General features: G+C 37.3%; 2 protein-coding genes across 2 annotated transcripts in view; one reads left to right on the top strand and one right to left on the bottom strand.

Annotated features, from left to right (window-relative positions):
- Nucleotides 1-1,543: 1,543 nt before the first annotated feature.
- LOC106080896 (FAD-dependent oxidoreductase domain-containing protein 1) lies at nucleotides 1,544-6,633 on the top strand. Its single transcript, XM_013242499.2, has 4 exons — nucleotides 1,544-2,155; nucleotides 2,244-2,394; nucleotides 2,460-2,609; nucleotides 5,584-6,633. The coding sequence occupies exons 1-4, from the start codon at nucleotides 1,736-1,738 to the stop codon at nucleotides 6,420-6,422; spliced, it is 1,560 nt and encodes a 519-aa protein (XP_013097953.2). The 5' UTR covers nucleotides 1,544-1,735; the 3' UTR covers nucleotides 6,423-6,633.
- Nucleotides 6,498-13,764, bottom strand: part of LOC106080899 (calcium load-activated calcium channel) — a 29,363-nt gene continuing 22,096 nt past the window's right edge. Inside the window, exons 3-4 of the mRNA XM_013242502.2 lie at nucleotides 7,001-7,175; nucleotides 6,498-6,922 (exon numbers count right to left, since the gene is read on the bottom strand). Coding sequence (XP_013097956.1) covers nucleotides 6,688-6,922; nucleotides 7,001-7,175 — 410 coding nt within the window. The 3' untranslated portion in view covers nucleotides 6,498-6,687. The remainder of the gene's footprint in view (nucleotides 6,923-7,000; nucleotides 7,176-13,764) is intronic.

Below are 13,764 nucleotides of genomic sequence, written 5' to 3'. Positions count from 1 at the left end.
TAAGCTTGTATTGGTCTATTCACTCCGCTGTAGTATTCATGATTCATTTGGAGCCTAACGTAAAAATAATCAATACTGTGCTGAACTTGTGCTTCCAGTTCTGCTTACAAGATCACTCCGAAGTATTTTTTAACTTTTCCGATATCTATTTCGGAGACGTGGCGCTTTGATTTGGCCAATTTTTGTCTTTCTCGAAAGCAGACAGATTTCAGTTTTTTCTAGGTTATATCTTAGAACTAGCCTACTTGAAGCCTCTTTCAGGCAAAGTTCTTTGTGGTCTTAAAGGCTTTGGAGATGTTTTCGTAGCAGGAAAGATTGCCAGATCGGACACAGATGCACAGTCAGGCGGCTCTGGCGTCGAGCAATGTGAGATCGCCATGGGTTGGCCTTTAATGTTCTGCTGGGTTTTGGGCCATTATGGAGAGGCCGTCGACGAGCTATCTAGGAATGAATCGCTGACGTCGCGCTGGTCTATGGTAACGAGAAGGAGTTGGAGACGGTCCAGCTCCTGCAGTGTCATTGCGAGAAGATAAAGGATTAGGGATGAACATTTCTTTTGTGCATAGATTCCCCTTGGGCACTCAACCCCCTCCTCGTTCTAGACTGCTGTTTACCAGAAGAAGCTCTTCTTCTTACTTGTAAAGAACACACAATGGACCTCCCAGTGAAGAGGCTAGCAACCAAGATTTCTAGTCTTGTTCCCTTCATTCTAAGCTAGTCTGGGATCTTTAGTAGGCTATTTCTGTCTTTAGCTAAAGCAAAGGAAAAATTAAAAATATGCCTTATCTTATCTTTTTAATGGGCAAACCCACTTAGGCAGTCTGTCTCAAAAATGTGTTTTTCGTTCGCTTGATATACCCGCTGTAAATCATTTGTTCGAATAAATTAAGTGAACGAAAACCGAGCGTGTTCAATTTCTGAGAAAACAGCCTACCTATTATTAGGTAATAGTGCAACCACATAGACTATATTTGCCTTCTATGAGTTTTAATTCCTTTAAGAGATATTTGTTGAGATATACCATATCAATCTGAAAGATCTACCAACTATACCTTATTAAAAAAAAACAAGCAAATCCTACCTCTGCTAAATTTGTTCACACGTTGTTGCACGTCCTGTCCGACAAGAAAAATTGCATTAATTTTGTGATAGAAGATTGCAATAAATTAATTAAATTTTATAACAATACAAACAAATAACAGATTAAATTGAAATTGAATTGAACAACAATACGCTCAAATAAACGAACTCAACACCCAATTTTTTTTTTTTTTTTTTTTTTGGACTTTAATTGAAATGGCAGAGTACGACTCTATATGCCAGGTTGTACTTCCGAAGTTGGTGTCCCCACCAACTGTATATAAAAACACGTGTAATAAAATTACAGAATTAAAAACAATGTACAGTTATAACTGTACTGAGTATAACGATGACTATGCACCGAATCCCGAAGCGTCCACTTCAGACGAATTCTAAATGCAAAGTGAAACACCCAATTAAATTGCCCATATGCTTTGAGATATGGTTTTCATACCAATTACATACAACTGTGTGCTTTATTTATTTTAGTTCTACAGCTGATACCAGCAACACTGGTCGTTATCAGCGCGACGAAATTTGACATAGACCGTCTAAACGTAATAGTGCAAATAGTATTGAAGTTCATTTGGTTTTGGGAAAAGTGCTTGCTTGCATCACATTGATAACAGAAACAATAAGAAATTGGTAGTGGAAAATGTTAAGGTTGCCCCATATTGTTAGAAGACCTTTGAGTAATCATTTACGGACTTTCGCTTCTTCATCACCCGCCAGTGGTCCAGGTGAAGGTGGCAATAGTCCACAAAACAAATCGAATAATGTCAAGGGGGAAAATCCTATGTCCAGAACATTTAATATTCTTAAAAGTGATCTGAATAAAGTAAAGAACTTCTTTAAGCCAAATAATCACTCATCATCATCGAGTGAAGAATTAAGTGAGGAAGAAAAGCTAAAACGTTTCGAAGGCGGCAGTTACTATGACGGGACAGATATTTTCCCCAGCCATTGCGATGTCGTTGTGATTGGGGGAGGGGGCGTTGGTTCCTCTGTGGCCTATTGGCTAAAGCAAAGAGCACGGGATGGTCTAAATGTGGTCGTAGTAGAAAGAGATTCCAGAGTAAGTGCACCCACAACGCGTTATCTTTTGCATTATCATCTAAACCTAATTGAAGTATTTCTATTGATATTCTCCATATTGTAATTAGTATGAACGTGCTTCTACTGTGCTATCAGTTGGCGGTTTACGCCAACAATTTTCATTGCCGGAAAACATACAAATGTCATTGTATGGTGCTGACTTTATGAGAGATGTTAAAGAGCATTTGGGTGATGTTGAGTTGAATTTTACTCCCCATGGTATGATAAATATCTAATGTAAATACGCATTTTCCTCTATAGATAATCTGTTGTGTTTCTTGTAGGCTATCTTGTGTTGGCCTCAGAGGAAGGAGCGGAAACACTAATGCGCAATTCTAGATTACAAAATGAGTTAGGCGCTCGCAATGAGTTATTGAATGCAAACCAATTAAAGGCCAAATTTCCCTGGATATGCACAGATGGTATAGTGTTGGGTAAGTAGATAATCAACAGGTAATTATTTACGAAGTAGTCGAGTGAAAAGTGTTTACTTAAAAACTGAGAACCATATTTACATAATAGGAGTAATTCATTCATTTTATTAACTCCTTGCGACATCATTTCTACACCATAGTCGCCCAAAAAGTTCCTTATTCCCCCTTTGGGAAATTTTATATAGACATTTTAATAGACATTGACGAAAATGTCAACAGGATTACGACTGCACTGGTGGGGTCTTTCGAAGATAGTTGTCCTCTGCGGGAAAGGAAATCAGCCCAAGAAAAATTACACACGGCTACAATAAGATTACCAGAGCGGCAAAACGTGCCTCCTGGAAGCTTTTCAACGAACAGGTCGATAGCGTTAATGACGCCGTCATGATAATAAAGTTTCTCTCAACAACCCATGTCCAACTGAAACTTTATAGAGATAGCGGAGGTCACGTTGAGGCTTTTGATGAAAACCCATTTTCCACAGGACACGACGGACTCACGGAGACACCGGAATCTTGGAATAATGACGTTGATCGAAGGTTTATAATAACGGAATTTATGGTGAAGGAATCCTAGAGAAGGTTCAAACCATTTAAGTCACCCGGACCTGATGGAATATTTCCCCCGTTACTACAGAAAGAGGCAGACTATCTGGCGCCTCATCTGGCCAAAATTTTCACAGCGCGACTAGGACTTGCATATACTCCGAAATCCTGTCATTAGGCAAGGGTGGTGCAGACCCATAAGCCTTACGTCATTTCTACTCAAAACCTTGAAACGTATTGTAGACACCATGATAAAGAGTAGGGCATCCAGTGAACTGCTCAAATACAAACAGCATGCCTATGTCAAGGGAAGGTCAGTGGAGCCCTGCACGAGGTTGTGCATGAAATAGAAGAATCCTTTGATGCCAAAACGTACACACTGGCGGTATGCATTGACCAGTCCTTAGACCAGTACCGGGTGGACCCGGTCCTTAGAGACTGGATAAACCATATGCTGAGGAACAGGTGGATACATTGTGTGTCCTATGGCTTAAATATAAGAGAGAAAGCGACAGAGGGCATTTTATCGCCACTCCTATGGGTGACCACCATAAATGACCTATTACGGATGCTGACTGTGTTAAAGTACTTTTGAGGGGTAACGATCCGAACGAGCTATGCAGAAGGGCCGAGAGGGTCTTGCATATGGCATATGACTGGGCTAGACCCAGAGGTCTCAATGTTAACCCAGAGAAGACTGAATTATGCTTGTTCATGAGGTAGGCGAAGGTGAGCCAATTTAACGCACCACGTTTCCTCAATAAAACGATTTCGATATCTGACAAGGTCAAATACTTAGGTGTGATCTTGGACAGGAAACTGAATTGGAAGTGTCACATTGAGGAGCGTACTGAGTAGGCTCACAGATGTTGGGCACTATGTAGACGGGCCGTAGGCTCGAAATGGAGCCTGAATCAGAGGATAGTCCAATGGCTCTACAGGAGCATGAGAAAAAGTGCAACATAAGGACCATACAACAGATTCAGAGTACATATTGTCTTGGCATAGGCGGAACGATGAGGACCACGCCCACTAGGGCACTGGAGACTATTCTAGATATCCAACCCATTGACATACAGATTAAGTATGAGGTAGTAACCACTGCGGCTATGAAACTTAAGCGGCACACTCAATCAGTGTTCGGAACCTTAGTATTGCCATCTGGAAGATCATGTTACACGGATGGCCTGACCATTATACGGTCCTACAAGCGGAGATCCGGGCGATCACGGAATACGTGAGATGGTGTTGTGCTAACGCGAGGACGTCGAATGTGAACATCTTTACGGACAGTAAAATTGCCAGGACAATAATAACCAGGACGGTAAGATCACGAACAGTCTTGCACTTTCAGAAGGAGATTAAAGTCTTCTCTGAGGATGGCAAAATCCGCATCGTTTTGGTGCCGGGCAATAACGGAGTAAGGGGGAATAAAGGGCAGACGATTTGGCGGACCGAAGGACTACCGTCAATAAACTTGGTTAACTCGAAGCCTTTCGGGTCGACGCAGTCTGAATTAAGGGCGCGGGCGATGAATCCGCATGCAAGCCTGTGGAACAGCGAAACGGTCGGAAGGACGGCGAGAATCTTATGGGGGATCCAGATCGTGAGAAGGCTTGTTATAACAATTTGACCACAAGTGTCGGCAGGGTCCGCCCACCCCCAAAAATGATATGTTTATCGATTGGGGTAATATCAGTTTGAAATGAAAATTAAAAAAACTTATATAAAATTTGGGGTCAAGTCCCAGGAGGACTCGACAGCCCCACCCAAAACCCATTCCCAAATAGACATGTAGGCCGATCAGGACAGTACGGGAATTAAACGTATATAAATATTTGGGTCAATTCTCGGGGTTCACACCAACTAAAAAGTATGCCCCAAATGGATATTTATACCAAACGGGACAATATGGGATTCTAATGGAAGTTCTTTGAGAGTTAAATGTGAATATAAATTATTTTAAAATTTGGACCATGTCAAAAGGGGACCGCAAAACTTAAGAGTGGGGCGAAGCACACCGGGCCGACTGCAAATGCAAATGGAGGCCACTGTAGCGCAGGGGTCAGCGTGTTCACCTATGACGCTGAACACCTGAGTTAGAATCCTGGCGAGAACATCTGAAAAAATGTTCAGCTTTGATTATCCCCTCCTAATGCTAATACGCCGGGCCAGCTAGTATGTATATATCTTTGAGTTAAAATTTTAGTTTAGTACACAATTTGTTTGATTAACAATTTAAAACTGTGACTGGTATAAATTTCTTAATACAAATTTTATTTATGCGACGTAAATGCATAATATTTTATTTTTCTTTTTTTTAATTTCTCTAACATGACATAAATATTCAATATTTGTGTCTAACAATCTGTATAAATAACATAAGTAATTATAACCACAACTATGCCGTTTGTTTTCTTTTTTTTAAGGCTGCCATGGACTTGAACGTGAAGGTTGGTTTGACCCTTGGGCCTTACTTATGGGCTACAAAAAACGAGCCCAAGAATATGGTGCACATTTTGTCAATGGCGAAGTTGAAGGATTTGAATTCAAAAAACAAACTGATATTATAGTACGTGGTAATACTGCCGGAGATTATGAATCATTGGACAAAGTTTTGGTGAAAATGCCAAATGGAGAGACACGTTCAATTAAATTTGCTATTTGTGTACTTGCTGCTGGCGCCTACTCTGGAGAAGTTGCACGTATGGCACGCATTGGATTGGGCAATGGAATGTTAAGTGTCCCACTACCTGTGGAACCCCGAAAACGCTATGTATATGTGATAAATACCCAAGGCACAAATGCACCAGGTTTGGCCACACCTTTAACCATAGACCCGTGTGGTGCATATTTCCGAAGAGATGGTTTGGGCGGCAATTATTTGTGTGGCCGGAGTCCTTCAGCGGACCAGGAACCTTCAGTTGACAATCTCGATGTAGATCATGATTATTTTGATACCGATGTTTGGCCTCGTTTGGCTATGCGTTGCAAAGCATTTGAATCAGCCAAGGTCGTAAATGCTTGGGCCGGATTTTATGAATACAATGTATTCGATGAGAATGGTATAATAGGAGCGCATCCTTATTACAATAACATGCTTATAGCTACAGGTTTCAGTGGACATGGCATACAACAAACACCAGCTGTAGGTAGAGCGATATCAGAGCTTATTATTGATGGCCAGTTTCGTACTATTGATTTGACGCGCTTAGGTTTCGATCGTATTGTTGTCGATCGTCCGATGTTTGAATCGAACATTGTCTAGCAGAGCTTTAGCCAAAGAGACTATTATTATTATTTGCGATCTTAAGCTTTAGAAGATCACATTGTACAGTGCAAGTTCAAAACTAACGAAAAACAAAATTTTTTTATTTAACTTTGGGACAATTGTTAAAGAAATTGGTCTTGATTATAATTTCATATTAAATGTTTACACAATAAACGTATTATTTTTTGTATTTAAATTAAACTTAAAACTCTGTTTGTTTTAATTCAACTAGTATCTGCTTGCTTTCGCCACATACACCTATTTATTTAAATTGTCCTGGGGCTGGGCCGAATAAACCACCTTGTTTGCTGGCCGCTCTTGAAGGTGCAAATCCAAGTAACTTTTGTATATTTTGTCTTATTGACATGGTACACAAAATATACAAGAAAATGAATGAACAATCGGTGTAATCATCACCCGACAAGTTACGATGACTGAGGCCTTGAATCCAAGATATTGGTGTGAAGGGCAATTGTGCTACAACACGACCATCAAAACTAAAATGGATAAAAAATGTGCATTGATTTTATTATTATACCCAATTGATTGCTTATACTCAGTACATAGATACTCACATGCTGTTGAACATGCTCAATAAGGCAGTGAAGGCAAAACCTGTTGCAAACATTGATTTCATTTTTACCAAGGACAAATCCCTGTTGTTATTCTTCAACTTTTCCTCATCACGTTCAATTTTTTTCTTTTGGGACTTTTCTAATGATTCCCCATGAATTTCCTTTCTTCTTTCCACTGTAAGTATATGGAAAAAAATAACAGTTTTAGTTATAATTTCATTGTTTACATAGCATAGTCTAATCTAAATTACAACAGTAAAAGTGTACTTAAGATAAAATCGTAATTGATACAAAAAAAAAAAAAATGAATAAATAAAAGATAAATTATGTAAGAACTCTGTTGTAAAACATAAGCAATTAAAGTCATTTAGTCCATGAACACAAGAGCTATGTTTAGAAATAAATGGCCGAGTTCTGTTAAAATTTTTTTTCGAAAACTTATACACTTGTAGCTGGCGCTTATATACCTATTTGTTCTTTTTTGTGTCTTTTTATACCCACCACCGTAGGATAGGGGGTATATTCATTTAGTCATTCCGTTTGCAACACATCGAAATATCAGTTTCCGACCCTACAAAGTATATATTGAGTTGCCCAAAAAGTTATTGCGGATTTTTTAAAAGAAAGTAAATGCATTTTTAATAAAACTTAGAATGAACTTTAATCAAATATACTTTTTTACACTTTTTTTCTAAAGCAAGCTAAAAGTCACAGCTGATAACTGACAGAAGAAAGAATGCAATTACAGAGTCACAAGCTGTGAAAAAATTTGTTAACGCCGACTATATGAAAAATCCGCAATTACTTTTTGGGCAACTCAATATATTTCGGATCGTCGTAAAATTCTAAGACGATTTAACTATGTCCGTCTATCCTTCTGTCCGTCCGTCTGTTGTAATCACCCTACAGCCTTCTGTTGTAATCACCCTACGAACCATATTTGGATATAGCTGCCATATAGACCGATCTGCCGATAAAGGGTCTAATGCCAATAAATGCTTCATTATTTATCCGATATTACTGAAATTTATAACGGTGAGTAGTTTCAGGCCTTCTAATACCTGACCTTAATATGGTTCATATTGAACTATATTTAGATACAGATGCCATATAGACCGATTTGCCGATAAAGGGTCTGAAGTCCATACAAGCTTTATTTTTTAACCGATTTTGCTGAAATTTGAAACGGTGAGTATTTTTAGGCCTTCTAATACCCGACCTAAATATGGTTCAGATCGGAGTATATTTAGATACAGATGCCATATAGACCGATCTGCCGATAAAGGGTCTGAAGCCCATACAAGCTTTATTTTTTAACCGATTTCGCTGAAATTTGAAACGGTGAGTAGTTTTAGGCCTTCTAATATCCGACCTAAATATGGTTCAGACCGGACTATATTTAGATATAGCCGCCATATAGACCGATCTACCGATAAAGGGTCTGAAGCCCATAAAAGCTTTATTTTTTAACCGATTTCGCTGAAATTTGAAACGGTGAGTAGTTTTAGGCCTTCTAATATCCGACCTAAGTATGGTTGAGGTCAGACTATATTTAGATATAGCTGTCATATAGACCGATCTGCCAATAAAGGGTCTGTAGCCCATAAAAGCTTTATTCATTACCCGATTTCTCTGAAATTTGAAACAGTGAGTTGTTTTGAGCCTCCCGTTATCCGAGCTTAATATGGTTGAAGTTGGACTATATTTAGATCGATCTGCCGATAAAAGGTCTGAAGCCCATAAAAGGTTTATTTTTTATCCTATTTCGCTGAAATTTGAAACAGTGGGTAGTTTTATTGTAGGTCTCCCGACTTCCGTCCCAAATATGCTTCGGATCGGTCTATGTTGTTGTAGTAGCAGTGTGTGGTACACTGAGGTGGCAGCCATTGCCGACGAAGGAATTCATCGGGTCAATCCGGTACATGCAAGCAGCAGCCATGGGATTGTCGGATCGGTCCATATTTAGATATAGCTGTTATATGGACCGATATGCCGATTAAGGCTCTGAAGTTCATAAAAACCTTATTTATTACCCGATTTTGTTGAAATTTGTAATACAAAATTTAACAGTGACTTATATTTCTTAGACCACTCAATGTCCGTGCCGAATTTGGGGGCATAAGTAATCCAATTTTCACTGGATTGTGACGAAAGGGGGTTTACATATATACCCGAGGTGGTGGGCCTTTTAACTTGTTTTTATATGGTGGTCAATAGGTCTGTTCGCGTACTTTTCCAGTAAAAATTTGCAGGAGAGTAAGAACAACCTTTATTCTCTTTTGCTTTTATTTGAATAAAACTGCTGTTTTTAAAAAACATATGTTCGATACTGCAAACCAAAGATTTTAGGAATTGTACAAGATGGTCAAACTGCTTGGTCTTCTTTTTTTCTTCCGTCCACATGTCGATGGTGAATGACGCACTACCTGGACCGTCAGATTTAATAATGTTGGCCAAAATGCTCTACACAAAACTCCGATCTTTGTGTTGGCCACACGGTGTGTTTCCACTTTTAACATTTTCATCTACACTTTAGAATTTTCTTACATTTCAAACAAAGAAAACAGAAAAACTAACAAGTGTTTGTTGTTTTTTTTAAGTGCACTTACACTGAGTTGGATGAATGTGCATAGAACAATCAATAGTCCCGAACAAACTTGAATGGAAACAAAAAGTTCATTCAATTCAATATAGCTCGTTCGATCATCCCTCGTTACTGAATGAAACGAGCGAGTACAAACACTCATGTTTTATTATTAACGAAGTGATTCGAACTGAATGTTCGGTTCGAGCAAATACAAAAGTAAACACTTTCCGTTCATCCACCAAAATAAGAAGCATCAATTTAAATCGAGTCGCTGAACAAGTGTGCTTAGCTACTCGCTACAGTTCTTTGTTGTGCATACGTATTTGAAATGTATTGTCCATCGTTTAGTTCACGTCTTTGTTTCGTTAACGAAAACAGCTGATTTTATTAATGTCGATTATTGTTAAAGGAGGTTACTGAACAGCAAATTCGATAACTTTTCCGTTATCACTTTTTAACTAAACGATTTTCGTTAAAACATTTTACAGAATTTTACTACAGAAGTTCCTTAAGGCAAAGAATATATAAAGAATGTACCACTTAAAATAACTTTGCACAACAGTTTGAATACCACGTTAGGAAGAATTTTCTGTAGACAAATCACAAAGGTGTCCTAAGAAGTATTATTGGAAAAAAATCCGAAAGTGTGTGACATTAAACATACAGTTGCGGTAAAAAAATAGCAGCGCAGCAAAATATTGGGTTGCCCAAAAAGTAATTGCGGATTTTTCATATAGTCGGCGTTAACATATTTTTTCACAGCTTGTGACTCTGTAATTGCATTCTTTCTTCTGTCAGTTATCAGCTGTTACTTTTAGCTTGCTTTAGAAAAAAAGTGTAAAAAAAGTATATTTGATTAAAGTTCATTCTAAGTTTTACTAAAAATGCATTTACTTTCTTTTGAAAAATCCGCCATTACTTTTTGGGCAACCCAATATAAATACTAATTGATTGTGTTCCTTAGCAAGGACTCTCTTACAATCCGACAGTCTTATTTACCTTAGAACAAAAAAATTTAGCAAAAGATGTTTGTGTTTGTTGCTATTGGCATCGTTGGATTTGAATGAGGGAAGTAAGATTTGATTTGTTTTCTATTGCGCTTATAAAACAAGTCGTCTTAAAAAGCTCGGTTCAAGTTCAGATGTGTGCTTTACAACTTACTCTAGTTCATTGACATCTCCATCCTGACCCATTTGACATCTCCTGCTGATGATTTTTCTTGGCCGAAAATGAAATCACGATACAGGAAACCAGTCAAATGCTTCTAGCAACAACACACTTTTTGCTGACTTTTAACTTTTTTTTGCTATACTATTCTTTGATTAGAAAGCATTAAACAATAGTCTAAAGCCGGAAAATATCGTGCAATGGAATCTCAATAAGATTTTAAGGCCAAAAAAAGAAAGCGCAAACAGACAAAAAAAAAATCCTTTTTTTTCCTAAGCCAATATGATTTTATAACAAAAAAAAAAATAATTTTCCTCATATTTTATGACCATTTAGCTATGCCCGTCTCTCTGTCCTTACTTTTGTCAGACTGTCGTTCTGTCCATGTTAATTTGTGTACAAATTTATTACAGCATATTTTTTAGCATTTTTAGCATGAAATTGGACGAAGTCGGTTCACATATGGATATAGTCCCCATTGACATGTTCGTCCGATTTGGACTAAAATTGCATAAAATCGTCATATGTCAACTGATCCTCGCGAAATTGGGTACAAAAGTTTCTCTTCTGACTCTTCTGATCACTCATAGATCTTTCTGACCTTTCATTTAGATTTTTCAGATTTAGATAAAGCTCACATATATATGTGTCGTCCGATTTTCAATTCTTAAGCCTTTGCAAGTGCATTTATCAACCGATCTTCTCCAAATTTTGCACTACTAATTCCTCTATGAGTCCCAAAATAATTACGGATTTCGGTCAAAATTCTACATGCAGACAAGTTTTTAATAATATTTTCCCAAAACCCAATTTTCAATGCATTTTTTTAAAACAAAATTTCAATGAATTTTGTTATAAATCTTAAAATTTTAATGAAATTTTTTCTAATGCATGTTTTTTCCAAATATTAAATTTTAATAACATTTTTTCCAAACATAAAATTTCAATGAATTTTTTTTAACAAAATTTTAATGCAATTTTTTTAAGAAAGTGATTTCTTAAATATTTGGAAAGTGAAACTACTCAGTCCTTTCCACGCGCTCACCAACATACTGGCCAGCAGACCCACAAAAAAAGCCAGACCTGTTAGATTTTGCGATATACAATGGCATCCTAAGCCATCAGTTTGATATCTGCAGTTCTAATGACTTAAATTCTGATCATACTCATTTTTTCATAAACTTATGTACCGATGTTAACTCTGAGGGCATAGTGAGAAATCTTTTACACTGTCCAAAAGTTTAAGGATTTGATTGATATTAATCTGGACTTAAGATATAAGATTAAAAGAAGGTAAAAAGATTGATGATGCTGCCAGTATGGTTACTCCAACTTTTTGGCCAAATTCGAAAGCTTATACATGAGAAACAAAATCTCAAAAAAGTGGCAATTTTTCAGAAATCTGAGAGATAGAAGATTGTACAACAAAGCTTGCAAGGAACTGAAAGTTACACTACACGAATTTAAAAACGATTCCACATCTTTATTTCTTGAGGAAATAAACAACTCAAAATACGATAAGCATCTTCTTTGGAAAACCACCTAATATTTGAAACGGACTGTTAAAAGAAATCCGGTCATACGGAAACCTGACGGAACATGGTGTAGAACTGAAAAAAGTATCGCGGACGCATGCTGTTCATTTAAGTGATATATTCCTTCCCTACAATTTCAACACGCATGAAGACAGGGAGGAGATACAAACTTTTTTAGAATCGTCAAATGAGTTTACCACTTAAACACATAACACCTAAAGAAGTTGAGCGTCAAATTAAAGGTTTGAAAACTAATAAGTCGCTGCAAATTAAAGCTTTGAAACATAATAAGTCACTGCAAATATTGTTAAAAAATTAGCAAAAAAGGGTATACTTTACCTAACGTACATTTTCAATTCTGTTTTGCGACTGGTTTATTTTCCAAATCAATGGATATGCGAGGAAGTAATAATGATTCCTAAGCCAAACAAACCAGAAAACCTTTTGTCGTCGTTCAGACCTATAATGTTAAATGAGTTTACCACTTAAACACATAACACCTAAAGAAGTTGAGCGTGAAATTAAAGCTTTGAAAACTAATAAGTCGCTGGAAATATCAATATCACTGCAAATATTGTTAAAAACTTACCAAAAAAGGGTATACTTTACCTAACGTACATTTTCAATTCTGTTTTGCGACTGGGCTACTTTCCAACTCCATGGAAATGCGCGGAAGTAATAATGATTCATAAACCAAACAAACCAGAAAAACTTTTTTCGTCGTTCAGACCTATAATTCTGTTAACAATATTTTCTAAAATATTTGAAAAAAATTTGCTTAAGGCAATAGTCTGCATTTGCTGGTCAAAGAATCATCAATGTGGTTTCAGGCATAATCATGGCACACCAGAACAATGCCATCGAATAGCGAACATCATTACAGATACTCGTGAAAAGAAGAAATATTGTTCGGCAATCTTTCTTGACGTTAAACAAGCTTTTGACCGCGTGTGACATGATGGTCTTCTATATAAAATAAAGAAACTTCTGCCAGCCCAATTATTTTTGTTCTTCGAAAGTTATCTCTCGAAACGTCATTTCTACGTTAAAGTCAAGGACGAAATGTCACAGCTTTTGAAATAAAGGCAGGCATACCACAAGGTAGTGTGCTTGGTCCTGTATTATATACGGAAATGACAATTGGAAATAATGTCACAGTAGCGACATACGCTGACGACACAGCAATATTCGCATCAAGTTAATGTCCTGTTGTGGCATCTCATCACGTTCAAAATCAAATCAAGCTTCTGGAGAAATGGCTGTTACAATGGAATATTAAAGCAAACTCAAACAAATCAAGTCATGGTACTTTTTCAACAAGACGTAAAGATTGCCCTCAAGTAAAATTGCTTGGACACCCCATACCACAGAAAAATCAAGTAAAAGTAAAAGATACCAATCTAAGACTAAGACACTAAGACTAATTGTAAATGCACCATGGTTCATAAGGAACAACTTTATTTTAAAAGATTTGA

Source organism: Stomoxys calcitrans, chromosome 3 (genome assembly GCF_963082655.1).
Source record: "Stomoxys calcitrans chromosome 3, idStoCalc2.1, whole genome shotgun sequence".
Taxonomy (NCBI): Eukaryota; Metazoa; Arthropoda; class Insecta; order Diptera; family Muscidae; genus Stomoxys; species Stomoxys calcitrans.
The sequence above is the reverse complement of the archived record's forward strand: the minus strand, read 5'-3'. Positions and strand labels throughout refer to the sequence as shown.

Coding starts and splice junctions, on each gene's coding strand:
- LOC106080896 (XM_013242499.2), top strand. CDS start 1,736: ATGTTAAGGTTGCCCCATATTGTTAGAAGACCTTTGAGTAATCATTTA. Junction 2,395..2,459: donor GTTGAATTTTACTCCCCATG/GTATGATAAATA, acceptor TGTTTCTTGTAG/GCTATCTTGTGTTGGCCTCA. Junction 2,610..5,583: donor CACAGATGGTATAGTGTTGG/GTAAGTAGATAA, acceptor CTTTTTTTTAAG/GCTGCCATGGACTTGAACGT.